The sequence below is a fragment of the Plectropomus leopardus genome, chromosome 10 (assembly GCF_026936395.1).
Source record: "Plectropomus leopardus strain MGB_pleo_1.0 chromosome 10, ASM2693639v1, whole genome shotgun sequence".
In the NCBI taxonomy this organism is placed as follows: domain Eukaryota; kingdom Metazoa; phylum Chordata; class Actinopteri; order Perciformes; family Serranidae; genus Plectropomus; species Plectropomus leopardus.
Window position 1 is genome coordinate 16,388,152 of NC_142185.1, and position 25,852 is coordinate 16,414,003.

The following is a 25,852-nucleotide window of genomic DNA, read 5'->3' on the forward strand; positions in this document are numbered from 1 at the left end:
GAGAGCTCTCAAGATTTATTTTTTTAAAGAATTCTGACCAACATACATACTGAGCAGAACATTTTACAATAACTAACTTGTCAGTGCTCTCTGAGAGAAACTACGTAATGGCGACACTATTCGATTGAAGTATCTCGCTGGTTTTAGTATCACTGGCCAAACAAACAAAAACTATGACTGTTTATATAAGATGTGTGTGCGCTTTGTGTGTGTGTGTGTGTGTGTGTGTGTGTGTGTGCGTGCACGTGCCTCTGAGTATTTGGTATATGTACTCATAAATGCACCTCTGTATACATAAATCACTATGTGGGAACAGTAGAGACAAACAAGACCATTAGATTGTAGAATCACAATGTTTATAATATTTTAGGTCCATATAAATTCATGCTCATTGATAATAATAATAATAATAATAATAATAATAATAATAATAATAATAATAATAATAATAATAATAATAATAATAATAATAATAATAATAATAATCAGGTGACTTGCACATTTGAATAGGTGGTAGGGAAATGAATTGCTGTCTCTTCTGAAAATGTGGAGCTGTTATTGAATTACAGATGGTTGCTGATAATCAGGCTCAAGGCTCAGTTTTTTTTTGCTGATTTTCAACATCACATGTTGAAACAGCAGGATGAAAAGTGCATCCACCACCCAGCCAAATCAAACCATATGGACATACAGTAGTAACGCAATATAAAACAGGTCTAAACCAATCAGCTGGATGAATGACATAAGCATTCATGGTGCAAACATGAAATTAAGAACATTTTGTACATTTAAAAATTATTTACAATTCAGTATCTACAACAAGTGTTTCCTCAAAAGTATATTCAGCAGTGGCAGGTGAGCAAAGAAAATAACAGAAACAAAACATTAAAAAGCTAATAAGAACTGACAATTGAACTGTAACAATTCATTTTGTCTTGAGACTACAAACAAGAACAAGGTCTAATGTCTCAAATTACCTTTTCTTAAATTTTTGTCTTTCAAAAATGTAAAGACAGTGATGATGTTTTATCTCTCACAGGTTCAGCCCTCTACTGTACTCTGTGGGTAATACGCTCCTCCAATCATGAGCACAAATTAGCACTCTGAATATTTGCATAAAAGTAAACATCAAATTAGGACATGTCTACTCGAATATGTGTGGAGCCCACAGTACCTTTATATGAGGTACTATGGTGCCATCAGACATCCTTTTTCTCTTCAGCGACGGCGGCTTGCCCACTCATCAAGATCAGTGTTGACGGGTTGAAATGATCTTGCGCTACCCACTGTACCAACTAGAGAGTGTAAAAGAGGATGGAGCCTATGTGAGATAGAAGAGGATTACAATATTGTAACTCTAGTTTTAATAACATAGGAAGAGCCCTCTACCTAGGGGCCCTGTCGCTCCTACACTGCTTGCTGAAGAGGGAGTGAGATGACTCATGGCTTCATAATGCCTGCAAGTATTCAGGTAAGCATTTCTTGATTGGCCACCTATGTTTATACTAATATAAATGGGCGAATAATGATCGTAAGCAAAATTTTTAAATCTTCGGATAACGAACGAATGATCCACCCTTAGTAGAGTGGCTAGTACTTGCTGCTTTTGCTGCTTGGATTGCTTAGGTTTAGGCAAGAGGAGTGGGATTGTTTAGGGTTAGGATAAGAATGTCAGAGTCAATCAGAGGCAGAGTAATACAGAGTGAGGTTGGCCATTGCTTCACTATCCGAGAATTTGAAAATTTGCATCCAGTATTGAGCTCAGCATGTGCTAATAGAACTAGGGTGACAGTATTGTAACCTTGCTTACAAGCGCACAACAGTAAAAAAAAAACCCAAAGAAGATCCTAATAGGACTTAAGACTAAGCAAAACCAAATAACAATTGAACAGCCACTACTGCAAAACATTATTGGCATAAACAATGATACAGCAGAACAGACAGTGATTCAGAATAATGCATGTCAAGAGCAGGGAAAATATTCAAATGTATTTCAAAGCCCTTTACCTGGATGACATGAGGAGAAGAGAGGAGAAGAGCAGAGAAGAGCAGAGAAGAGAGGAGAAGAGCAGAGAAGAGAGGAGAAGAGCAGAGAAGAGAAGAGCAGAGCAGAGAAGAGAGGAGAAGAGCAGAGAAGAGCAGAGAAGAGAGGAGAAGAGCAGAGAAGAGAGGAGAAGAGAGGAGAAGAGCAGAGAAGAGAAGAGCAGAGAAGAGAGGAGAAGAGCAGAGAAGAGCAGAGAAGAGAGGAGAAGAGCAGAGAAGAGAGAAGAGCAGAGAAGAGAAGAGCAGAGCAGAGAAGAGAAGAGAAGAGAAGAGAAGAGAAGAGAAGAGAAGAGAAGAGAAGAGAAGAGAAGAGAAGAGAAGGACCTATTCTCCCTGGCAGAATAGGTTACAGTTGGTCCTTTCAAGATTCAGTAATATTCGGTAAATGTGTTTCTTGATAACTGAAAAACTGCACTGAAGTCACTGAAAACAACGAGATCATGTAATTCCTTTCCTGTATACTGTTGGTATTGAAACATCTTTCCACAGTTTTTACTTCATTCGGTCAGTTGTTTTGTGCAGCCTGGGACCAACAAACTAAAAATGGGAATCTGAGGTTTTCACGTAACAACAGTGACACACTGAAACACTGACACATTGTAAACAGTTACACACAGTTACATGCAGGGATGGGTTAAGGTGAGAATGATTGGTCCTCTAGTGCCAAGCCCGACACATCCCATCAAGTATGTGGCATTTAAATACAGTAACATGGAACCTTTTTGTTTATCTAAACCTCATAAAGTAAAACTTCCAAATGTGTTACGTGTTTCAGAATTATTACCCAAGTGGCCAAAATCTGTTCAGTGTCTGAGGGAAATGTAACATTGGGAGTGTTGGTGTTTATTTTGGGGAACTACAGTGCCTCAGTTCCAAAAGAGGTTTACATAAAACAAAGTAGATTCATTGTACTGAAAATACTTTCTGTACAAATCCAACTTCCTTTACGACTCTGGATGTGCAGCACAATAACAATGTTCGGAGCACAACTCAGTTTAAAAGCAATTGCATGTAACACACACATATACGCACACATAAACAGAGTCTAGAAAAAAAGGTCCAGTGGTAAACATTAGAGGGCGCCATTTGCAAAAGATTTAATCTTTTCACTATGTCTAATCCCTCATGTGGGATTATCTCCCTCTTCCTCCTTCTCATCTTTTAACACTTTATCCAAACCATAAGAATGACATCTTTAACTGGACCGGTATATTGGCAAAATAAGAGGAAAAACAACACAGCGTGGTTCACATACATAACAATGAATCCCCCTCTCCTTGGCCAATATTTGGTGCAATCCATCACTTGCCATGGGGCTCCTGTGTCCACACACACACACACACACACACACACACACACACACACACACACACAATGTAACATTTTCGCTGCTGTGCACTGTCCCCTCCGAACACTGGATTTCAGCAGTCAAATTCCTGGATGGTTAGTATGAGATAGCAGTTTCATGTCTTTGTACCCTAACTGCATGTTGAGAGGGCAAACAAATATGGGCTTTTGGGGGGAAAATAGTAGGAGAGGGACTTGAGAGCACTTAGAAACATGTCAACAAAGATAATTACAATAGTTTACAAAAATGTTTTGAATTCAGGGGAGGGTGAAAAGAAAAAGGGAGGTTTCGGATGTGTCTCCTGCTCAGGTCCGTGGTTAAAACAGCTGGCGATCAAGGGCAAAAGGAGAGTTATGACATGCAAGCATATTCCCCTTGGAAAATGGCATCAATGTAGGCGATGACACTTGGAGGGTTCTTGGGTGAAATGGCATAAAAATTGTCTTCGGTCTGAACTCCTATGCACACCTCAAAGCAGTCCCTGTTCTGCATTTTGAAGCAGCAGTAAGACTTGTGCTGTCATGTCTGGATTCACAAGCTGTCAGTGGAGGTAACAGGCTGACTTCATGTACACATCACTTCACACAGTGACCTTTCAGTGGAGAATATGATGAAGAAGAGCTGCCTTTCTGTTTTCATCTTAGCTGTGATTTTTGTTGTTGTTGTGTTTCTGTCATTTTCCTTGGAGCACTCATAATGAGAGCAAATCCTCCTTAATTACCCTTGAAACAAAGATACTGTGGAAGTTTTATTGAAGGATGCGCTACCTCGACTCCATGAGAGCCATGTGATGCATTTTTTATCTGAAATGGTGCAGCCCTCCTGTGGAGAAATGAGGGTTTTGATTGTTTCCCCTCACTGCAATCCCACTGGAAACAGCTTCTTATGGCTTTAAGCAACCACAAGATTCTTTAATCAAATGTCCAGAGATATTTCAGTTATCTCCCCACCAGTAAGTCCAGTATAGTTACATAAAAGGTTTGACATACAGTATATGATGACACATGTTCAGTTCTTGCTGCATTCTGAAGAAAAGGCTCCGCTCTTGTATCTTGACATTCATAAAGAACAAAACAGGACCAAACTGGCCAAATAAATACAACTTTTAACGGTCTGAGAAGAGAAAACCAGTGTGGGACTCACCGCTTTACTGGGATGTATTGAGTTCCTGCTGTGTTAACAGGCAGTTGATTAGGTTGGCACAGTAGGGTTAGGCTCTCTATCCCTAACTGTGACAAAGAGGTTTGAAGTGGCCTTGTGTGATTGTGTGTGTGTTGTTAGGGTTGTGCATTTCTCTGTCTCAGATGCGAACTGGAGGTCCGCTGGGCGCTGTGAGGGGCACTCGAGAACCGCAGTCGTAGTCGAGTTCGGCCATCCGGGAGCGACTCATCATTCGACTGTGGGAGTACGCTCGTCTGTCTGTTTGTCTGTCCCTGAAGCTCCTGATGTAGCTCTGTGGACGGACAGAGGAAAAAGGGTTGGTGTACACAGTGTACAAACATAATGGGATCGATGTAACATAATGGCAGTAAACCGCACAAACAGCAGTCATGAAAGCATAAAATTTAGGCGCAACTAATGTTAACAGAAATGTTTTTGGAAGTATACTTATTCACTTTCTTGCATAGTTAAATAAAAAGATCAATACCAACTCATATCTTACCACATATAACAAGTTTGTTTCGACCTCACTCTCTTGCTTAGGCCATTGTTTACTTTCCTCACTTCCATTTCTCTTGTCATGTGCTGAGCTGAACTGTCAGTCTGGGTGATTTCATTCATTGACGGGCTGTGCCGATGCCGAATTGGTGGAAAAAAAGCTGACAAGGGTCCTCAAGGGCCAAAGTTTAGGGGACTGCATTTTGGTGTGTCAGGGCCTTAGAACCCAGGTAGCCAGATTTTGTTACCGTGAAACAAAGCCAGACTAGTTGTCTTGATGCTAAGCTAAGCTAATTGCCTGCTGACCACAGTTATGTATTTATCTAACTTATATGAGTGTGGCATGTATTTTCTCAACCCACTCTTAGCATATAAAGCAAATTACCATAATTAGTGAACAATATCAAATAATTTCATAAAAGTTGTTAAACAGAATATGAAACAAATAAAATATGACAAAAGAGATTGGGTTTTTTTTTAAGGCAAACTGACTGAAATACATCTTCTGGTGTCTGTATTTACACCCATTATTTCAAAAGGTGGTGTGTTCCAGTGTAAAGTTGTATCTACATTTGTTTGATTTAAGATCATAAGCACATAAGGTAGAAACACTGAAAATATTTCTAAAATAATCAATAATTCTTGAAACATTTTTCAAAGCAGGACATTTTTACCTATGTAGTCAGAATCTCAACTTCAATACACCTCAGTAATAAGGAGTCTGGGAGGCCCAGATAGCTCAAGTAAAGCGCATCTCATTTAGGCTGAGGCTCTCTCCTGCCTTCCAAGACTATCAAATAAAGCAGTAAAATCCCCCCTAAAAATATCCAATAAAGAATAAGGACACCACTGCATCTTACTGGCGACAGCACATCTCCATCAAAGCGTCTTTTAGGGTTTGCCTTGCGATGGTAGCCGGGTTCAGTCTGAGGAGGAGGGACTTTAGGTGGCTGAGAGCTTTGGGCTTGGTGATGAGGGTGGGATGCGGCCGGGTGATGGTACTGCTGGTGGTGGTGGTGATGGGTGTGGCCTTTCTGCTTGTGGCTGGTCTTCTGGATGTCTCGTTTTTTCTTCTTCTTGTTCTCCTTCTCCTTTTTCAGCCTCTCTTCCCGCTGCCGGATCCGCATGAGCTGGACCCTCCGTTGCTGTCGACTCAAAACCACTGAAGACAAAACAACCAGAGATATCATAATGTGTGGAGAGAGTAGGAACAATTGATAAACATAAAGGAGTAAGAGGATGATGAAGGTAAAACGATGCAGTTTTTATTAAGAAAGAAAAGTAACTGATTGCATCAAGAGAAAATGACACCTTCAGAATCACGCACTAAAAACAGGAGAAACCTTCAATCAGATGTTTTTGAATGTTGAAATTATCTTTGAATCTATCCCTAAGGTGGTTGCTGTAAGCACAGGCTACAAAAAGAAAAAGGAAGAAAAAGTCCCACTGATGTCCATTCCCTCATTTCCTTCATTCAATTCAGTCCGTTGGCAGACAGATAATTCTCCTTGCTGCATGTACTCGTTCTGCGCTGCTCAGTCTCCTGACATATTGTGAGTGGGTGAGTGTGTTCGTGTTATTTTCACACCCTCCCCGGCAAAGGATGCCCAAAACCCATCCTGTCTCACTGTCCATTGATTCCCCATATGATTATTTTTGGGTATGCATGTTTTTAAGCATTTTAGCTCAGTGGTTTAATATTCAGTTGTGTTGGGGAATCTGTTTCATGTTCATTATGTGAGGTCAAAATGTTGCTGCAAGTACAGTGACCCTGCTGAACTCTGTGAAGACAAGATGTACTGTATGCGTCACAGCTTAAGTGTGTGTGTGGGTGGGTGTGGAAGTGTTATGAGGTCTATTGTTGTTTCTTTGTGCGGGCGGACAGCTAACGAGGCACCATCTGCCAGGGAAACTGCTTAATGATACCCCCCTTTTCTCTTCAGCTTACCCAACCTCAGGCCCCTCTGGCTACATGCTGCTGCTGCTGTGTGTGTGTGTGTGTGTGTGTGTGTGTGTGTGTGTGTGTGTATGTGTGTGTGGGTTCTTGTACATCTATCTTTGTGAGGACCAATAGCTTTAGATTATGTGAGGGAGGACATTTCGGACAGTCCTGACGTTTTTAAAAGGCTGTTTAAGAGTTTAAGTTTAAATTAGGCTATGGGTGGGTTGGAGTTAAGTTGTTATGATTCAGGTTAGGGTTAGTGCCCTGGGAATAAACTATGTCAGGTATCACAGGTTCCTTGGGTGATGTGAGGGTATAAGGGCAGAGGGATGTCGTAAACTGTACAGCCCACTGAGACAAACCATGTTTTGTGATAATGGGCTCTATAAATAAAATTGACCTGACTTGACTTGACTATCACAAGTATAGAGGTGCAAATGTATGTCTGTGTGTGTGTTTGTGTCAAATCATTGTCCACACATGCAGACAAAAAAAGAGCATGTGCAACCTAATCCATTTATGCTTGTGTCCTGCACGCTATTCAATCAGCTGACGGACACATTATTTTCCTTACTGCTCCACTCGGTTGCCCTGCTTACCCATTGTGCCCCAGTTTATCACCCTCCCCTGCCCTTCCCCCAGTACACCTGCTCCCTCTTTTCTCTGTCTCCGTTCCCCTATCCCTCTTTCTTTGTCAATACAGTACCTTTCATCATAAAGGACATACAAACTCTGACAGCAGCAAATATGTTTGTTTTTTTTTTAAGTTACATTAAAGATTGTGTGCTTTATAGGTTAATTCAAGGGGGGGTTCTAAGTAACACAGTGATGATCTTTACTGACCTGGCTCTTATCACAAAGCAGCAGTAACTGCAGTAAAATCCACAATTCTTTTGCTGGAGCCTCCTTCTCATTTCCCCACCTTCATTCTTCTTCCCAATCACAAGCTGTATCTATGGCAACCAGCAGGCAACACGCATGCAGCACTTACAGATATGCAACAATGTTTTTGTTTTATTTTTTTGGTCCTGTTATTTTTGGCTTTTTCAGATCTTTGTTTATAGAATTTATTTGTCTATGAGTTATTGTTTGACAGGGAGAAAAGCTGGAGCGTGGTAATAACGTGTACATTTTCTAACAATATAGTCACCATTGTCGGGAAGTAACTAGATACATGTAACAACATTATGTTATTAGATTACAAAATAAATCAGTAACTGAGAGGATTTACATCTGAATATATTCTTCTACCGTATGTGTCATTCACTCTCACTCATTCTGTTGCTTTGTATCTTTTCTCTGTCCAGTTCTTTAGCATATTTCTGGACAACATAGGTCAGCAAAGCCAATGATATAAATTTGAGTGCAGCACCATTAAGGGTAGGATGTCTTACACTTTGAAAATTGTCATGGTCTGGCATGCCTGGGACCAGCCAATCATGCCAAGACTCATTACTATATCATTAGACAACATTGCCTTTCATTGCTCGAAATTCAACAATATCTTACTTTTGAAATCAGAAGAGAGCTCTAACATTACTGTATAGAGTAAATGTATTTTACTAAAATGCTGAAAATGCTGCCAGCATCAAATGTTTGATTTCAAACCTGTAGCTTTAATACCCAGTTTAAAGCAGATGTTTAAAAAGTAATCATCAATAAGTTACATTACTTTGATTAAGCAATTAATATAGATACATCACTACATTTTTAAAAGGGGAAATGGTAATCTGTAACCTATTAGATTCAAAAGTAGCCTTTCCAACACTAATAGCTGCATGCTAAGAAATAAATGCAGTTGTTCCCATATTGACAGTTTCAGCCTATATGTGCTTCCCTATGTCTATACCCATTTCTAGGTCTCTTTAACCATCACACTAAAATTGCACATTTTTCAAAATAGCACTAAAAAGCTTCTTCTATCTCTTTGCCCACACCCTCTGACTGGAAGCCACGACAGCCTGCTGTTTAATCCCATTATTTGAGGCCATGTGTGACTTCCTCTAAGACAGTGTTTAAGTCTGCATGTCATATGCCAGCAAAGATCAAATGTGAGTTTATGTGTGTGTTTGTGTACAGTGTGTAGTGTGCAGTTTTTCCTAGTTTATGAGTGAGTGGGAGACCATGCCCCTGTATATTTCTGTCTCTGTCTGAGACTGTTTGTGTGTATGAGTTGTGTGTCGTGTGTTTGTGTGCTGTATTTACACTGTGTGTGTGAGTGTGATCTCACCATCTGTGTTGTGCAGAACAGATTACTGCTGAATACACCAACTTTCATGTTGGTGTATTCAGACTCTTCCTTACAAACACACACAAACACACACACTCTCAAACACACACACAGTCCCCACTCTCACTACATCTGTAATTTCTTAAACTGCCAATAAAATACCTATTCAATAAAATAAGGATAGATTTGTCAGTCTTGATAAAATGGTACCACTTTGTAGCGGCCTTTGTGAGATCGATACTGACTCACCTCATCATCATTCTGTGCATTTGACATGCTAACTTGGTATCTAAGATTGACGTTAAAATCAAATTCATAGACAGAAATACATTTTTTGTGTGGAAGTAGCACATTAATTACATAAAATTGGGTTAAATGAATTCTTGATTAAACATGCACAAACTTCCGCATATGCATGTACACAGTTCCTAAAGCATGGCCATCGCAGCTGCAGTCGTCTTTCATTTGTTGCCATCATGGGTGATATTGGTGGTAATACTGTAAATATGTATGCATGCTCTACAACATGTGCTTCAAGAGGTCTGTAACAGCCTTGCCTGAAGTTTGTGGCTGTGGCCTACATTGCTATAAAGCTAGAGTAGACAAACTGAGGTGAATCAGACGTTTCTGAGCATTGAGAGTTTCAGGTTGGGGCAGAAGCTGGTATTTATTTTGGCTGTAAACTAATCAATTGCATTCAATTTCAGTTAATGCAAGTTACTATTTTTACATAAGATGTGTGAATTTTATGAATTTGCTTGCTTTTTATGATGTTTTTTTTAAATATTCCCCCATGGAAAAAGAAAAAGATCAAAGTCTGCTCTCTTACATGTCCTGTCAGCCTCAGACATTCTCGTTTTTCTCAGGTCCCTGAATTTTTATGGGATTTTCCAAACCTGAAATCCCCTTTGTCTAGAAAATGTCCCTGGTGTATTTCTGCCTTTCCATCTGACCTCCACACCCACCTGCTCCCAATTCCCTCAGCAGCTCCGCAGTAGCCTTTTTTCCATTTCTTCCTGCATGTGCTTGTATCTGGCCTCTGCCCCTGTATGTGACGTGCTACTAAGGCTTGGATCTGCTGCCTCATTCTTACCTGCCTTTAACTCCTGTTGGATTTGTTTGCATGTTTGGACTGAATCCACATTGCTAAACAAAACGTTTTAAAGTTTTTAAGAAAAAAAAAACAAGTCAAATTTCCAAATTCAACCTACTCTGCCTATAAGTAGTCCTAAGCCCTGTTGTCACTTTTGTGATAACTGGGTTTTTGGAGGTTTTTTTTTAAAATATCCAATTACCAATGCAAAAGAAGCTCTTAATTTTCTGTAATTTAGTATAAGGTCAGTGCTTTAGAAACACTGTTGTATTCTTGCACGTCAATCATGTTTTGTACACCTAGTCATGCCCTCTAAACATTTTACAAATCATGTTAAATAATCCTTAAAGGTTCAGTGTGTAGGATTAAGGAACATCTATTAGTTGAATTGGTATATAATATTGCAGTATTATAAAGTAATCTTTTGAAAATTTGAATTGTTGTATATTCTTTGCCTTAAACTTATATACAGAGTGTTCCCTTCCTGCCCTGTTGTTCTACAGTAGCCCTGAATAGACAAACCAAAAAACTGGCTCTAGATTAGGCCATTAGCATTTTTGCATTGGCCACAGTGGTTCTCCTAAACGCTGGACACAAGCGAGAAGTTCCTCGCCACTAATTGCCATTAAATCCTTCACGCTGACCTATCAAACAATTCTTGACATTATTTTCATGTACTTCACTTTTCTATCCACTAAAAATGTCTGAATTATTCATCAAACTAACAATATGTGAAACAAAGTCCTTACATATTTTCATATTTTTAAAAGTAGTAATACTGCCAAGAAACAAAACCAACAAATATGGCAAAATAGTGATTTTTCAAATATGCTCTCCACTCACCCTCTGTGTGAGAAAACCCCTCTGCAGTGACTTTCCATTGGATCAGCACTCCGAGGAGGGCAAGGACAGGCCACACACCCATGATGACCCAAGTAAACCAGCACACTGGCTTCTTTGGTGCCACCTGCAAAGATTACAACTACAGTTTAGTTGGCTAAGGATCATTCATAAAACTGTTCAATTGTGCTAAATAACTAGTTCCTAAATAAATAATAACACTTTTGTCAGTCTCTCAAAACCTCTTAAGAATCCCCAGAGTTATCCTTGCACAAATAACCAGAACACATGAAACACACTAATATACCAATACAAATGCTAAGTATCTGGTTTGGTTACAAAATTATGATCTTGAAGATGACCACCATCTCAAAATGAATGCTTTGTAATTTGTGCCTCAATGCTAAATGTTTCACAATCTTATAAACAGGTCTAAAAAAAACCCACAGTGGCTCTAGCAGAGCTCCCAAGTCTCTACATGCAGAACTCTGTGGGTTTAGACAAATAAAACTTAGCAAACAAATGTGAAAGAGGGTATTTCTGAATACTGATCCTCATCCATTATCTACTGAGTAAATAAAAAAGGTCTGAGAGCTATGCAGAACATTTTTAAAAGGGTTGAGAATTAGATTGACATTTGGGCTCCAAATCAAATAAAGGCTGTGACAAATTGAATTAAAGACCTTAATAAATAACTGAAGGGGGCGACCTCCGGTTCACTGGGTAGAGTGTGTGCCCCATATGGCTTCCACAGTGGCCTATGTTTGAGTTGTTCCTGTGGCCCTTTGCTGCGTGTCAAGCCCCCGAAACAAAATTCAGCCATAAAATAATGATGCACCCCTCATGACCACCCTCAAACATATAGACAAATTAAAAGCATTTCACTTTCCCTGCATTAACAGTTTAAACAGAAACATGAAGACAAAAAAACAGAAAGGCCTACCCTGAGTCTCTCGTAGACATAGTGTACCAGGGCGAACAGCTCTATAAAGTAATCCACAGTGACAGTGATGATGGCAGAGCCGAAAGTGGCAGTGGAGAAGGTGACGAAGCAGCGCTGCCATTGAAGAGTGAGGACGGCAAATAGAGTCCCAGAACCCAGGAGAACACCCAGAGGGACCCATACCGTTCTGGGGTGGTAGAACTCCTCCATAACCTTGGAGAGATAGGGAAGGGTTAATTTAACTTTGTTGGTATGTTTTGTGGTAGATTTTTTTTATTGCTTTAATAAGCAGAATCAGGGCCTGGGCACATTAATGAAAACAAGAAGGTCTACAAAATCAAATTTGAATCAATTCCTTGTTGCGGCAGATGTAAACCACACCAAGAGTTCACCTGAAGTTAAGTTATGGAGAACGTTGGCATGCAAATTGGCAACATCACCTATAACGTCAGCATTGTCTTCTAAAAGATGATTTGAAGGCCAACCGCCTGCCTTGCAGTGTGATGTTACTTTGAGTAGATGTTTTATGTGCTCATTTGTTGTTGGTGACCTAACCACAACCACACATTCCACTTTTCAGTGCAACTGGGCCCAAGACAACACTCCCAACTTTTTAAATACTTGATCACACCCCCTGGCATCTGATACCAAGACAAAAGGCATCCTTGTTTGGATGAGATGCAGTTTTCAGTTAACTCCAGTGTAAACACATCTGCAGCAATATTAGATGCTCAGAACTACTGAGATATGAAAAAGAGTGAGAAAGTTAACGTGGGTGTATGTTTGGTCAAACAGACACAGGACTTTCACTGAGGAGACTACTGTTTGTTTCCCTTGTGAAACCAAAAGTGTTATTTCACTTAAACCATGATCTTGTCTTAAACCTGAAAAAGTAGTTTTGGTGCCAAAATCTATGAGCTCTATGTGATCATAGAAGTTTACATTTTTTAAAAAAATGACTCTAGAGGGCTACATGTGATAGGCCAGTGACTAAGCATCAGTATTGTTGACAGTTGACGTACATTTTGAAGTTGGGCGTGAGAATGTGTTACTCAAGAACATTTCTATGTGATAATAGTACAATGCTTTTATTCATGAAGACTGTTTGCATTAATGTTACATGAGACGTTTTATCACTTATCTCAAGTAGCCTATTGTATATAAGGTATTTTTATTGGGATTCTGAATAAAAAGGAATCTAAATGTAAATGGTGCACAATCCAATGTGCCTCCTCACCACCAGTGAAGCCACTCCAACCAGCAGGCCCAGCAGCAGGCCCACCATAAACAGTCCCACGCTGCGAACCAACATGGTCACAAGGCCACACAGGGTCCCGATGCCCAGGCCGATGCCCACTGACGCCTCTACGCTCAGCTGAGTGTCCATCACCCTCTCCTTGTAGCACAGCATGAAGATGACCACAGAGCCAAACATTAGGCCTGTGAGGAACAATACGGCCTTGAAGCATCGATAGCCTGGAGGGGAAATGAGTAAACAGAACACTGAGGTTATCACAAGCATACAAACGCTGGTACATGCTGCACCTGTGTGTGTATGGCTCGATTTCCCTTCAAACACAAACACACAAGAGGCAGTACTTTTGAATGATACATTGGGATTGACATAGCCTGAGCAGATGCCAAGCTTATCGATCAACACCATCATTCATGCCAAAAACATACCAAGACCAGTGTACAACAACAAGGCCAAAACATGATGAGAGAGAGAATGTGTCTGCGAACAATTTTCCAATAAAGTACATTGTAAAAGGTTTATAAGTTGTAATTATAAACAAGAGAGACCACAGGTAATTGTTAAAAATTGTTTCATTCATTTTTATAAAACATTTATGCTTTATAGAAATATATATAATACATCACAAAAAGCAACCTTTTATGGCCTCTCAAAATTTAGACTACAGGACGGAAAAACATTTGGATTGAGATCAAGTGGCAACCTCTGAGGCTGAAAAATTAAACCATCAAGGAGGTGCCAGAAACTGCAGCTGTTGGAATGGCTACATAAGGCTGGCTCAAATGTTAAAATGCCCAACTTTACAACTGAAATAAACATGTTTACAGTGTGGTAAAAGAGACAGTTTTGGTCTCTATAGCTCATTTCCTTGGCTCCTCAGTCAGATCGACCCTTCACTCCTTCACAGTGCCAGTCCCTTGCCCAAATAGTCACATCTGGCTCTAAACCCCCCCAAAACAAAACAAAAAAAAAAAAATCCAAAAACAAAAGACAACCAAGATGCCAATGTCAGAAATGCAGAACTCCAGGCTTCAATTTGGGAGTCCACACACAGTGATGTCATGGTCAGACTGACTACGAAAAGTAATGCACCCAAATTCGTACAAATCCCATGTAGTTTGACAGACTGGGATCATGTGACCAGTGCGCTGATGGGAGTAAACAAGGATGCAGTCCTGAGCAGTCTAGAGGGGAGCCACGCTGAGCTGGTGGATGGATAAAAAAAAAAATCTGACTTTTCCCTGGGGCTGTTGTGCATGCATTTTCTTAAGATATCATGGAGCCAATCTATGAGAATACGTTGTCAAGGTAGCTATGTCATTACTTTACTACCAGTCTATGGTTGAGATTCATCATCCTCTATGATAACTTGATAATTCTTTCTATTTAGCTCTTCATTTCATCTGGCAGATCTGACCAATAGACATTTGTCCACTTTATTTTCTTGCTGGAAAATTGCTGTAGAGCACCTGGACAAACATCTGTTACCTTAGATCCAACTACCTTTAAAATGGGCAGTTTATGGATGAACAAATGGTTTATGACTGATATATAAAGGATCAATTAATTATATATGACTGGTTCTTCAACTATTAGTTTAACTAAAAACTTTTTATAAAGGAATACATGTATTTGATCCCTGATTTCTGTTTTTTCATGCTTACATCATCTATCTTTTTTCTTTTATTGGCTGATTAAGAGTAGATCACTACTATTAGATATATAAAAGGGTGTTACCAACTCTAAACAAGGAGGAAAGTAATTAAAGGATGATTCATAATGAAAGCAAAGCAATAAAAAGCAGTCTTCCTGTGGTGGGAAAGGGAAGTATTTCTCCATTATGAAAAGATAAACTGTCTCTATAAACCTTTATGAAACTGCTTTAAAATATGAAAATCATCGTATTACAAAAGGTCATCCACATTCATTAGTCAACAGGCCTGCTGAATAGAACAGCTGCTCTCCTTCTTCTTTTTTTCCCATCATGTGCTCCCTCCTGTCCTTGTTTTCTCTCCCTTTTTATCTTTTACCAGTTTATTTCCATTTTAATGTGCTTTACTGCAGCAAAAGAAGGGGAAATAAAGCCGGGAAAGAAATAAAAGCTCAAATTATCGACAGTTATAAATCTCCCTTTCCATTGCTTCTGTGTTTATTAATGTTTGCATCTGTCTTTCCTTTTGCTTTATATCTCCTCTTTCCTCTTTCAGACTGGACTCTGTCTCAAGGGCAACCCACATCAGATTGTTATCTGTGTGTAATCAGGCATTGCACAGCTGAGCCAAACAATACTCCTCCTTTCATCCAACCCGCTGTCTATACTCCTCCATTGTGACCATACCTTATTTATTTGATGCACTTCTGCTTACTTTCTTTGTTTCCTTCTACTCATTTCTGTGTTTTCCTCGCTATCTTTCAGCCACCAGGTCCTTAAAATAAGTGAGGTGAAAGCCACTGTGTTTTCTGTCCTCTGTAAAAGTATACCTGAATTAATAGTCCGACACAACGGAACTGGAGCATTTCCAAAGCATCTAAAGCCACCTGAACATGTGTTTGGTCAATAGCCATCACAAATTCCCAACATTATTCTTTCATATCAGAGAGTCTCCATCAATCAATAAACATATTTTGAAATATCACACCACCCCATGACTGTTTTTAATCTTGTGGTCCACTTTCCTTGCCCATTTTCTTCTGACCCATCCTTTCTACCCCTCTCCTTTCCTCAGTCCTTTACCTCCCCCACTGTTCCACCAGTCCTACTCCCTCTTTTGTTCCTTGTTGCTTCCCTTACTTTTCCTCCAGCCATCAAACCCTTCGTCACATCTGTTCACTCGGGCTTATTCAGCTCTTGTCTGCCTCCCTTGCTCTCTCTTCTCCTTTGCCTCATCCATCTTGTCCCTATAACATCACTCATCGTTTCTGCTGCAACTTTGTTGTTGTGTTTTTTTGCTGGATCAAAGAAATGACAGCTAACCCTTTCTTCCCAAGACCTTGGAACTAAACCAAATTCTACAGCTGCAAGAAGCATCTATCAGCAGGGAGATTCAATTTTCAGACCGCAGAAATGCCATTTTGAATGTGGCTGTGGGGTTTCTGTGAAACATCAACAATATGCACTGTGTTTCATTTGCAGGACAGGGACTTTGTTTGGTTATAGAGCAAGTTCTGGCACTGAGAGTGAAAATGCACGTCTCTATGTTTTCTTTTTCTCAGAGTATACTGTCAAACAAACACAAAAAACAAACACACAACAGATGGTGAAGGACCAAGGAGCTTAAGTATTTGAAGTAAAGTGATGTCATTCTGTTTTTAACACAAATCTTTGCTTCTATTTTTTGGAAGCATATATAAAATCCTTTTTGATCAGTGCTGATTATCTAAATTTAAGTTTTTGTTAAGTTAGAGCCTTTTAAAGCCAATGTTAATTCAGAAAAGAGATTAACATGATCACATTTAAATTGCAATGATTTCACCGTTAGCACACTACGACTAGTAGCATGCGCAAAGCACAGCTGAAGCCGGTAAAATACATTTAAAGTAGGATTTGTCTGGCACCACCCTGAAGCCAAACTTGACATTTCCTGACCTACTAGTGGTAAGGATCTGCGAAGTTTGCATCGTTCATTACATATTTTATCAAACAATTTTATCTTAGGGCCGTAAGTTGCAACGGTCTTGTTGCATGCTGTCAACCTAAAATAAACTTGTTGGGTATCCTGTTTGTAATGCAGATACTGACTCTGCTGATGCTTTACCAAGACATATACAGTGAATGTTAATGCCATCTGTATGCTTCAGTGAGTATCTCTCTGTCTATTTGTATGCAACACATCTGCTAAGAGCTTCAACTTACATCAATATTCATCCTAAAACAGCATAGTGGCTGCTTTGACAAAATTGTGATTCTATATATTTTTGCACAGCACAGTTATTTAGTTTTATGACATGGAACACTACCTTTAATATTTTGCATGGCTCTAATGTGAAGCTATCGACTCTGATAGGATCTATAGCATGTCTTGGTGTTCAAGGTTACTAATCCATACCATGTCGTTAGAGCAAAATTTAAATCACTCTGGTAAAGACAATATACAAAAAAAAAACCCAACTATTTGCATGCTTCTGATCTTGCATCTCTGCATTCCTACAGTCCTTGCAAAGTCGTCATCAAGGCCACTGCATGATGAATATCAATATGTCACTGCCTCTTCCACGAGAAAAAAGCTACAAGTAAATGATTACACAGGCCGACAAGCCAACTCAAGGCGGTATACTAATAATTATTATACCTTTGTGCAAAAGTGCAAAAGACATTCTGAATCCAATGTCATTATTTGAGCACTTTTATGCAATTTTGCTGGTCCCTATTCAAGTGAGAATACAATTTTCAACGTTTCATTTTCTTGTTGCAACAAAAACAACTCTAATGTAAGAAGCCTGTAACCATTTACAGAAGCTCCTTCTCTTGCTAATTATTTATTGATTACACATTCCTGTAATGACTTAACATCCAAACTCATTAGGATGAGCCCTTAATACTTGTAATGCAATCAAACGCAGTCACTCAGTGGGCACAAAATTAAGCCTCAAGTAAGGACTTTGTGTCTTAACATATGAATAGACCCATGCATAAAGTATGAGTCAGGGTGTTTGATGGCAAAGAGGAAAAAAAAACAGAGAAGAACCAACAGGGGTCCACTGGCAGTTAGGCCTGGTATTTTTTGATTAATTGCAAAACTCTTTGCCTCTTTTTTCTTACAGCTGTCCCACTGCAGCATTTAGTTGAAAGAAATGGGAACATGCCTTTGAATAAGGAGCAGAAACATTTTTTTTTCTTTCAAAGACACCAGGCAGTACAATCCTTTTAGTATGTCTGCTGATGACAGCAATTGGAGGGTGTTGGGGCAATTAATATTCAAGGATTTGATCGAATGCAATCCTGAGCAAACATAAACATATAGCAAAGCCACAATAGCTTAGTGTACAAGGAACGAGAGTTCATTATTGATTCACAAAGCCTGAAAAAAGACAACCTCTCTGTACTGCTCTTAAATCAATAATATCATACACCAGCTGTGCAGAATGAACTAGAAATTAGATTTCAAGGCTCTTTGGCTGCATGTTTTAGCATTCTCCAATTATTTCCTGGCACTTACACATATAAGAAATAATATATCCACTACATGTCACTCTAGACTGTTTCGATCACGTCTGTCGTTTTTCAGTGGTCTTTTTGTAAAACTGCTCTGTCTATGCAGTAGAAAGACAAATAATTCTAAACTTGGTGCTACATGACCAGAGAAAACAGACAAAACGGACGAAGCACATCAAAAATCAAACTAAAACCAATCAGGAACACACAAGGATCATAAGGAAGAACTCAGATCACAGACAAACTGACAAAGCACAAGGGGACAGATACGGGTATATATACACTGGGAAGTAATGAGAAGAACGAGACAAAGGTGGAGTAGGCAGGGACACTCGTAAATCAGAACAGGTGTTCAGGGAAGACAGAAATCAAGGAAGGACTAACAAGACTGATAGAAGACAGGTGTGACAAAAAAGGCGGGAAATAGACAAAGGCAAGAAGACCTAAGGACATAGGTAAACCATTAAGTAAAGTGAGGACAGGAGAGTGGACTTTAGAGGTAATGAGGGACAGGTGAAACTAAACAGTGAAACACACAAAGACAGTAAGTAAAACCAGACATGACACAATGGGTGAATCTACAAAATAAAATGGGAAGCATGGATAAATACAAAAAAACAAACTGAAAACCCGATGATTATGTCTACAATATAACAGAATATAAACAAAAACCCAGGGTCATGACACAACTCAGTAACAAAATCTTGGTTCAGATTTGATCAGCGCTGCCTAATTCACAGTTTGATCTCAGTTTTTTCAGCTTTTGCTTTTGCTATGAAGGAAGCATTATGGCATCCAGTCACTGTTCAGAAAGTCTCCTTGTACTGCCAAACAGTGCACTTAAATTTTTTTCTTAAATATAATATAAATATAATGCAGCAATGTAAGATGCAAGATAATTGTGTTTCCATTGAGTGATATGTGACTTCTCCTTTCGTGATAACATTCCAAGAAACATGGCGATAGATGTTCAAAACATAAGCAGGTTTATGTCTATTATCTGTTATCATTTCCAATCCAAGGTGACGTAGGCATTTTACACGGGCGAAAATGGAAAGGCATGCCCAGCCATGAGAGCAGCCATGTATGAGGGATTTCTGGGAGGTGATAGTTCATGAGGAATTGTGGATTCAAAACTTCCAGAAGATCTGCATCTGGAATATCTTTGTGCTAAGCTAAGTTAACCGCCTGCTGTAGGTGGTTTTATTTTTCAGGTATAGGCATGACATTGATATGGATGTTTTCATCTAAATCTCGGTAAAGAAAAGAATAAAGAGTGAACTCCCCAAAATGTTGAACTATTCTTTTGACTGTCAACCAAACAGGAAAGATTACTTTCCTAAGGTACTGTATATAAAATGGGATGTCAACATCATCTACTTTCTGTGCCAATAATTGAGCAGCTGCTCTTAACTGATGGTAGTGAGCTCTTTGCAGCTAAAAGGAAAAAAGTGGCAAGTTGATATCAATAACACACCAGATTCTGGTATAGCACTTGAATGTGGTAAAGTTGTTTCAAGCTTTTCAGAGATCTCATGTAATGCATGAGAACCTTTTGGGTACACTTTAGAGAGTAAAAGCTCAAACCGCATGAGGAAAGCTTTGACTGCTTCACCACTTACCAAAGAAGCAGTAGATGATTCCAAAGAGGCAGCACATGGAGCAGACCACCGAGGGGACAATCTCATATCTCCTCTCAATCTCCTGGTCACACTTCAGCCCCACTTCAGCCAAACCCAGCAGCTGGCTGGTGGAAGTCATGGTGACTGAAGTGGAGGGAGGTGGCGTTTAGGAGAAAAGAAGAGGGCAGGCGTGAGGGGGTGGGGATGTGCAGTGATGGACTGGATCAGTGGGCGTCACCCATTGAGACGTGTCTACCTGCGAACAGGAGGTATAGAAAGTAAGGAGAGAGAGGACAGGAGTGACAATGAATGAGAGAAAGACAGAGGAGAGAGTGTATAATGATTAGTCATCTTAAGAACTCGGTTGTGAGTGCTGACAGAGCAGTGAGCATGCATTACAGTTTTGAAAAAAAGGAAACATCTTAGCAACTCGAAAAACTACTGCTGTAGATGAAATGACTGCATACTAAAAAATGTCAATTCAGCCACAATCATTCACGTGGATATACAGTAAAGAGTTTCCATCAAATTGTTGCCAACAGTTTGGAAGTATTTGACTGGTAGCTGAAGACCTGCAGCGCACGCACAATGGTTGCCATGGAACGATCAACAGAATGCATTTGCATACATTTGCATGTTGTACGAAACTGTAGCACAGGTTTAAGGCTTGTGAGCTTTGTACTTGTACTTGTAAAGCTAAGGTTTTTCCAAAAATGCTGTTGAAACATTTGTATTAGTCGTGGTCTGCTGCTGCTCTAATCACCCACTTGAAATAATACATCAGCAGATACTCACTCACTGTCGATGTATTGTCACAGTGAAAGACTGCAATGTCATCACTTTATATGGCACAAAGTAGTGCTGCAGGATTCACCGTGTATCGTGTCTCACTATTATTATGAAACAGTCATCCAGAACAGAAATACTGGAGTATTACATGTATTGATTGTTTGTGCTTCAAATGCTGACTATTGTGGTCTTGGGGAAATAGAGAAAAATATGCTGGAACTTTGATAAATTAGACTAAACAATCATGTAAACTGCAACATTATGAGGTAAAAAAGAAAACATAATATAATGGTGAGGCTCTTACAACATGAGTAACGCAGGACAGAGTTTTGATGGATCTCAGAGAGGATTACAAAGGTGAAAGAGGGTCTGTGACAGAGATAAAAACGGATCATTTTTCAGGATCATACTTACATATAGAAATAATGATGTGAAGGAGATTCTACATGTATTTTTAAGGGTAAGATTAAGATAAAACTATGGACCATCTTGCAATGGGATCGCAACAGCCGCAATAGAGCAATTCATGACATAAAATGAATGTGGGTCAGGGACATAAACTGGGGTTCAATGGCCCCTTTTCTACCTCCTATCTTTCTGCTTCCAGCCCCTTTGCTCAGCCCACACCAAGCAACAACCTCAATGGCTAAAAAAATGAAGGCAATGTAAAAGTGCCAAAAACTGCAGTTCATGCAGTGAATCAATGCCCATAGACCCCCATGTCAAAATGCCCAACTTCACAGCACAAAAAACATGCTTACAGCCTGGTATAAAAAAATGGTTTTGGTCTCTATAGCTAATTTTAACATTCACGATAACAATACAGGTGCTACAGTTTTATATAACACAGGCATTCACTTTTTATTTAGGGGTGGGGCCATCAGTTGGTTTCACCAGGACCACATTTTGCCATGATGACGCACACAGACTAACAAGGTGAAAACAATACCAGCCTGTGCAACATTTTTGGGGCTGTTAAGCATGATCAACAAAACAGCCTATTTTGGATTACAGGATGTCAGGAACAAAAACTTTTAAGACGTCAGTCTATAAACACAGTAATCTGCATTTGGGATGCATGGTCAAAACTTATGGGACAAAAGTGTCTGCATCAGAATCACTCCTCATCAAGATTAAAACAAAATCTGGACTATGATGTGTTAATTTGATACAAAAACAATTTGCGTGATTGCAGTCATTAAAAAATACACTGTATTCACTAACCTAATCTAACATACAAGATCAATATAAAAGCATGGTTTTATTGCACCATTACTTCAGTGTGATTACATACTGTATATAATTAGACTCCACTGACTATATCTAATTGACTTTAATTTGTAAATTATGCCATAGGGCAGCTTTAGCTATTACACTGTTTGTCAGTTATGAGCATTTGCTGGTTTCACAAATCATTTTTGTACCCAGTACATATTAAAACCTTTCATCTAATGAGCTGTTAGAGATGCACTGTTACATAATACAGCCAAGTATTGATATCTTCATTCCTTATTGATCTCCTTGCATCCTTTGGGTCACAAAAAGACACAAGCAAATCAATTAGGAGTGTGGTGTTAGCTGCAGAAAATCTGCTCAGAAATTCCAGTCCTTTCTGTTTCCTCAGAGGCATTTCTTTTGAGGACTTTTGCTGGATACAAATGTGCCTGGAGCCTGCACTTTGGTCCTTTTTGTGTCATATCTGTGCCATCCGCTTATAAAAGTGATCAAAGTTGGCTGTTTCACATATTTTGTGTGAAGATAGCCTAGGGCAAATTCAGTCAATCACTGTGTCACACTCTACACGAACACAATACACTTAGTGCACTATAGTTTTAGAAAAACAGCATTAAAACAACTTTAAGAAGCAAATAAAAACAGAAAACACATACAGTTGCAGTGGAATAGCCACACACTCACACACAGCTCTCTATTAAGGCCTCATATCCCAATGGTTTTATTTCCAGTTGAGACCCAAATTAAGACCTACTAGGCGTGTAGACTTGCTCAGCAGTGGATACCTTTAAATGGGAGCATCCTCTAAGTGGCATGAACAGCAGTATTTTACTCAAGTATCATTATTATTTCACTAAACACGTACTATACTACATCTTTTATGCAGTCATCAGGGTTGTGCTCTATCTCCATCATGACATCTCTTGCTGAGTAATTCATGCAAACGTGAGTGGACCACACACTTCCAGTCCTCACACAAAGCTTTTCCTCTCCACTGCTTACGTTAGGGTTGAGTGACTCCATGCTAAATCTGTCTGGCCCTGTTCTGCATGTACGTTGTCTGTCTGGTGAAGCCCCATACTTTGGGTGAAACATAACATCTTGAAAGAAAGGGCCTGACGTAAAACATATTCTCATGTACTGTGCAGTGCATTAGCCAGAGTACAGAAGCACTAACACCACAGCATAATAACTTCTTCTACTGTAGTTATACGACTGCACTACTGTATTTTCACTGCCTCTATGGGTCACGGTTCTGTTACTCTGGATCTATTACCTTTGTCTTTTTTTTCTCTTTCAGGTCACTGCATTGTCATGTCTGAGTACAGATGACATACTCTCATATTCTCTCTCCCTGTTTCTCTCTCCTGTGTTTACTCTTGCACACCCATACACAAACGTACAAACTGTACACACACGCGTCGCCTGCCTGATTGCACAGGGGAAGTAATCTTCATTGACTTAGTAGGTACTGATGCACTGTGGCACACAAACACACACATGAGCAGCTGTGGTGATTTTTAGCTGTGCAACTTCAGGAGCACTGAGGAGTCAAACTCAAAATTGATTTTTGCCGGTATGAAGTGCTGTGTGCTTTGGAGGAGGAAAAAATTACCCAGAAGTAGGGTGCAAAACTCAAAACATAAGTTAAGGAGTAGTCAAGTTAAAGGAATAGCTCAGGTTTTTTTTTTGTGTTGTTGTATGAGACACTTATCTATATTACGTACAGTAGATTTGAGAAGGCACGATCCCAGTTTGGAGAGTGGAGACCACCATGAAAGCTATAAGCAATGTACTGCTGTGGAATAGTTAGAATAAAAATTTATTTTAGCCACCTAAAAAAAGGGCCTCATAAAAAAAAAATCAATATCAGTTTAAGTGTTCACCATATTTATAGTATTTTCACTGCTTCACCTTAATGTCAGACAGCGGTTTCCAACTAGAAAATGAACCCGTTATATTGCTCTCTTCAAATCCAGAGAAAACAGTGATTTAATGTTGCTGAAAACAGGAGCTTGTGCTTTTTTGTTGCCTCAAAAAGTTATTTTGTTTGTGGTATTATGTGACTTTGGTGATTAAAAGGATTAGTTCAGATCCACCAAAATCGCACATTGCGAACTAATTAATTTGTAGCAGTGGTAGATCAGCTTCCACTTTCAGCAAGCTAAAATGACTATTTTGTCAGTGGAGTCTGGTGGGTTCAATGAAAACATACTAAATGGGGAGCTGCGGTAAAAATACTCTCAAAATAGCATACATTTAAGCAGATATAGATTTTTTTAGGCGGAACTTTTTTTCAAGTTGGCTAAAACATGTTTTGTTGCTACCCCCTCCACAGCAATACATTGTTTAACTTCCATGTCAGCAGTCCCTTTGGGATCATGAGTGGTAAAATTACAATGCAGTACCCATCATATTTTGTCTGCCAAGAGTAGCAACAACTCAGAGCAGATTTGAATTTGACCTGCAGATTTATTGCTTGCAACAAGCACACCATCAGCACTGAGAAAAAACTCAAAACATCCTTGCACTCAAAATAGGGAGAATTTTACAAATTTTACACATCAGTCAAGCTACATTCATTTGGAATAACCAACTTTATAGCAACAATGGAAACGAATGACTCTACTGAAAAATATCCCTAGTGTCTCGATAAATAATTGCTTGAAATTTCCAGGTGTTATGAAGACATCTAAATGTCAGCTGCTATAATTGCTTTTAAGCCCTAACCACAGAGCCTTTCATCAGATCCCCTCCTATGTCAGCAACACCCACCTGTGTCTGTGCCTCTGGGCTTCCCTGTCACTACTAATATGGAATTAAAAGCATTAACTTAGATTAAGATGAACTATAAGATAGTATTAATCGTTTTAATGATATGGTGTAAACGGCACTCCCTGTGGGAGAAGTCGGGAGCTTGTGCTAAATGAAAGATGATTAGCACTAATACTGGGGGTTTGAATTCACTGACAACCATGTTGGCTACGAAACTTGCATTTTACAGCCATGTAAAGTAATCTTAACAACTGTAAGGATGTGTGGTGCTGCATTGGCTTCCAAAGTTATTTCCCCTCACTCAGGTGCAGAGTTGCTTTCCCAGAACAGGAAACTTTTACTGAGTGGGTACTTAGGCTATTGGCAGAGGAAACTCAGCTGTCTGATTCATTGAGTATTCTTACGCATCACACCACCCTGCTGCCCTGCAGACTCTTGATTCCCTGATAACGGATTGTCATTCGAAGTTGCTGCAGAAATGGTAATATGGCAAAACTTTAACTCAATGGCTAAGATGAATTCAGTTTAGAAAAAGCTTCTTGAAAAACCTTCACGTTTTACAGCATATCTTAGAAAGGAGAACGCATTAAAAGAGTGCATGCACCTGCCAAGGCTGCACAATTTTATTATTCAATGAAATGTTTAGAAATGCTAAATCTACTCCTGGATCAATATTGAAGCACATAGATATGCTCATGGGATACATATGCCTTTTTTCCATTAAGTTAAGCAACAAGGTTCAAACAGTAATGGCAAAATCTTTTTTAAAAAAGTCTGGATATCATACTCGCTCCAATTTGCCATCTATGTTCTCTTGGCCTCATGGGCTCATTAAAGCATATGTACTAGGAGTGCCCTGTGTGGCCCGTGTGGCCTCATTATAAAAAGCAATGTCGTCTATCTCATCAGATTTACTAGGGGTGCTTAT

The 25,852-nt window shown here is 39.4% G+C and overlaps 1 protein-coding gene across 2 annotated transcripts in view; it reads right to left on the reverse strand.

Annotated features, from left to right (window-relative positions):
- Positions 1-25,852, reverse strand: part of tmem198aa (transmembrane protein 198aa) — a 42,135-nt gene continuing 16,283 nt past the window's right edge. For both annotated transcript variants that reach the window (XM_088083140.1, XM_042494179.2), the window contains 6 exons: positions 20,128-20,383; positions 13,336-13,574; positions 12,099-12,311; positions 11,159-11,282; positions 5,911-6,212; positions 1-4,844 (listed from right to left, as the gene is read on the reverse strand). In XM_088083140.1, coding sequence (XP_087939266.1) covers positions 4,692-4,844; positions 5,911-6,212; positions 11,159-11,282; positions 12,099-12,311; positions 13,336-13,574; positions 20,128-20,266 — 1,170 coding nt within the window. In that variant the 5' untranslated portion in view covers positions 20,267-20,383 and the 3' untranslated portion in view covers positions 1-4,691. The remainder of the gene's footprint in view (positions 4,845-5,910; positions 6,213-11,158; positions 11,283-12,098; positions 12,312-13,335; positions 13,575-20,127; positions 20,384-25,852) is intronic.